The sequence below is a fragment of the Aplysia californica genome, unplaced genomic scaffold (genome assembly GCF_000002075.1).
Source record: "Aplysia californica isolate F4 #8 unplaced genomic scaffold, AplCal3.0 scaffold00333, whole genome shotgun sequence".
NCBI lineage: Eukaryota > Metazoa > Mollusca > Gastropoda > Aplysiida > Aplysiidae > Aplysia > Aplysia californica.
The window spans coordinates 80,370-84,104 of NW_004797603.1; the positions used below are offsets into that span (position 1 = coordinate 80,370).

Genomic DNA, 3,735 nt, shown 5'->3' on the forward strand with positions numbered 1-3,735 from the left:
ACTGGGATCTGTCTTGTTTTCCTTAACACTTCCAACATTGGTGACCCTGTCTGTCCATCTGATCCTCAGTAACTTTGTTAGACACCTATTTGTATTGCAAGTGCCATAAAAATCTTACTAAAACTAAACAAAACGTTTTCCTTGTTTTGTTTGGCAGAAATGGCAGAGCTGATCCATCTTCAGGGAGAGAAACTGGACACGGTCAAACAGATAGAGAGAAAGGCCAGGGAGAACAGATGACAGACAAGTCAGGTGGATAGAGAGAAGGAGGGAGAGAAAAATGACAGACTGGACAAGAAGTGGTCACTGATATATATATAGATCTGAACTTGCATAAAAATGTACTGACTTCATAGAAATGGCGTTAATGACTAGACTAGGTCTGTAGAGCTAAAACAATGCTGGGATCTGAACTTGCATACAAATGTACTGACTTCACAGATGGCGCTCATATGACCTTATGCAGTTGTGAGCGCCGTAAAACCTCTACTACTAAACTGACTCCACAGAAATAGCATTGAAGGCTAGACTAGGTCTATAGCTTGGACAAAGAAGTTAAGCAAGTCACAAACTTTCCTGGCTTAAGGGAAGGAAGAAGAATAGAGGCAAAGATGGGGGACAGTGAGAAGGTGGCAGAAAGACAGATGGAGAAAGGATGTGAAAGAAAGAGAGAGACAAAAAGAAGAAAAGCAGAGGAAGGAGGAGAGACAGACATACAAAGGAGAAAAAAAAAAAGGAAAGAAAGGGGAAGATGGGGGGGAAGAGGATGTGGTAAGGAGAGAAAGAGATTAGAAAGGGGGAAAATGGGTGAAAGAGAAAAGGTGGCAAAAAGGAATAAAATAGTTGTCCAATACTGCCAATAAGTGTGAGAATGAAACAATGAACTTCTTTTGTCAAAGTTACTCAACAATGAACGTATTTCTGACTTGCATGAGTCCCTACATAATTAGTGCGCGCGCATGTGTGTGTGTGTGTGCACGTACGCTGTGTGTGTAATTGTGTGTGTGTGTGTGTGTGTGTGTGTAATTGTGTGTGTGTGTGTGTGTGTAATTGTGTGCGTTTCTATGAGTTTGCGGTCGTTCAGGTTAAGGAACTGATAGTGACTGCATGTACCTGGGCCTTCCACTGAAGTAAACAAATGTTACTACACAATGCGTGGTGTCGTCTTTCGGAGAGACGTCAACACAGCTGAGCAATCAATGAATAAAACGAGAACTTTGTTACTTCATATATATATATATACACTAATGTATATGTATGTCAATGCTGAATTATCCGTTTAGTGTGGTATAGGTGTTATGTGTCGAGTGACATCGATGTTAAGTGTATGGACAGATAACAAATTTTCAGGTTTTATTACGTATTGTCTTTGTGCAATTGTAATTAAATGGATGAGTTGTAGAAAAATAACAGATAGCTTTAGTGAAAAATGCAAATTTAGTCTGACTTGTAGCCTCGCGTAGATCGTTATGTCTTCCAAGAGGGCTTTTTATTTCTAGTATTGTTTTTACACTTTTACAAATAGAAATCAACAACGCAATAGCAGGTGCAGTGTGTAGCTGTCTCCTTCTCCAGTGGTGTGTGTGGAAGAAATGTCACAACGAAAGTGTGCTAATGATTACATTCAGTTCAACAGTTGTTCCATCTCTTGGAGAAGGGTTTTTGCAACACAAAGCATTCTTTGAGTTTTCATCACCTACATGATAAGGAAAAGAAAATGGAAGGACTTGTCAGGCATTTACTGTAAAGACTGAACATGTATATCTGTATCTGTGTGTGTGTGTGTGTGTGTGTGTATATGCCTGTGCGCATACTGATACATATGTTACACATACATATGTGAGGCTGTGTGGTGGAATCAGGCTCTCGTCAAAATAATCAAAATGAAGAAACTTGGATTTTTCCGAAGGTTTGTGAATTTTTATCAAATTTTTGTTTTTTGGCTCATCACCTTTCATGCTCGTTGAAGAACTCATTTCTGTGTGGATTTTTCTGAAAAACGTTGATTAAAGGCACAAAAAATGTAAAGTTTCAGTTACCACGGACTCTTAAGCTAAGGAAATAACTAATCTTTGGCGGCCATTTTCTCACTAATATTACCTCTGAAAACAAGTGACCCCGACCTCCTTCTTTCGCAAATATCTCGACTTGTATTCAAGATAAATGGATACTTTTTTCATCCCAATAAAGACAAGTGAACAAGTTTTAAGATGATACCAATAACTCTACATGCCCAAAAATTGACGAGAGCCTGATTCCACCACACTGCCTCACATATATGTATCTGTGTGTGTGTATGTGTGTGTGTGTGTGTGTGTGTGCATATATACCAGTACGCATACTGATACATATGTTACACATACATATATGCACATATGAAAAAATATATATACATATCATACACTGGAGGAAGATGTGACAGATCAACAGTGTTTGAAAAGAATACTAAAGAATTGCAAGTGTTCCCGACTTATCCTATTGCTTTTTATATGTGGTGGAGGGACGTTGCCGTGGAAGGGAAAAGTGTGCTGTATTGGTGCAAACAATAAAACTAGTATCCGTGTACTACTTGTAGCACAGTGGAGTCGGCTTTACAACCAAAATACAGTATGTGGGTTGTTGGCGGGTGCTCTGGTGTGGTATGCTCCTTCTTTCCTATCAAACATCTATCGTCCTTATCTCCCCTTCATCTTTTTTATGTTTGTTACTCTCTTGTAACACCTCTAATCTTCTGGCGCTCATATGACCTTATGCAGTTGCGAGTGCCGTAAAACCTCAACAAAAACTAAAACTAAAATACAGTATAACACAGATAGCCAGAATTCGTCATACAGGACGCGCCTCGGTAGTTTGAGGGATGGGTGTTCATGGGATATTTCACAACGATAAAGAAAAGAAAAAAACCGGGACCGCAGGCACTGTTCGAGAGATGCGTGATTCCGAGTCTTCTGTGTTGACCTATCCGTGTTATACTGTAAGTGGGGTCACTTGATTTTCTTGGGTGTAGCCAGGTTTTTGGTTTAGAAAGGTTTCTCAAATAGAAGACACCCCCCCCCCCCCCCCAAAAAAATTTTTTTTTAAAATAAAAAAATTGGAGATTTAAAAATGATCTTTCTTTTTGGGAGGGGGGGGGGGTGTTTGCCGCTGTTTTTTAAATTCAGATTGTCTGTGTTTGGTTTAAGCCGACTCCAGTGTAGGTGTGAAACCATTGAGCTTGTGCTGCTTGAGTGTGGAAAACAACTACTCATTTCATAATCATGATAGCATACATGTAGAAGTTACCTGAGATATTATTGTGTCCTTGTTGAAGACGTACATGTCAGTTGGCTTTATCTTTTTACCGATACACAAATATATAATACAGATATACTTGTGTGGTTTCTATATCCGGACCTATATTGGCATCTGACAAATTAATCACATCTTTACGCTTGCAACCTGGTTACCTTCTTTAAAGTATAAAAAGGTTTATTTATCTTATCGCCTCTCCACCTACCGTAAAAAAATTTGTTAGCGTCTCTTCATCTACAGTAGACTTCATTATTTTATTATGTCTAATGTTTTAGTAAACTACATTATTATACATCTGATCAATTCTTCAACCACAGTGAAGTTCATGTGTCTTATCATCTCTCCATCTAGATTAAACTTCATTATCTTATCATCTCTCCATCAAGAGTAAGCTTCATTATCTTTTTCTTATCATCTCTCCATCTAGAGTAAACTTCATTATTT

General features: G+C 38.5%; 1 protein-coding gene across 2 annotated transcripts in view; it reads left to right on the plus strand.

Moving 5' to 3' along the window:
• LOC101859422 (coiled-coil domain-containing protein 158) overlaps positions 1-735 on the plus strand; it is a 40,949-nt gene extending 40,214 nt beyond the window's left edge. For both annotated transcript variants that reach the window (XM_005102631.3, XM_005102632.3), the window contains one exon: positions 158-735. In XM_005102631.3, coding sequence (XP_005102688.1) covers positions 158-240 — 83 coding nt within the window. In that variant the 3' untranslated portion in view covers positions 241-735. The remainder of the gene's footprint in view (positions 1-157) is intronic.
• Positions 736-3,735: the final 3,000 nt, after the last annotated feature.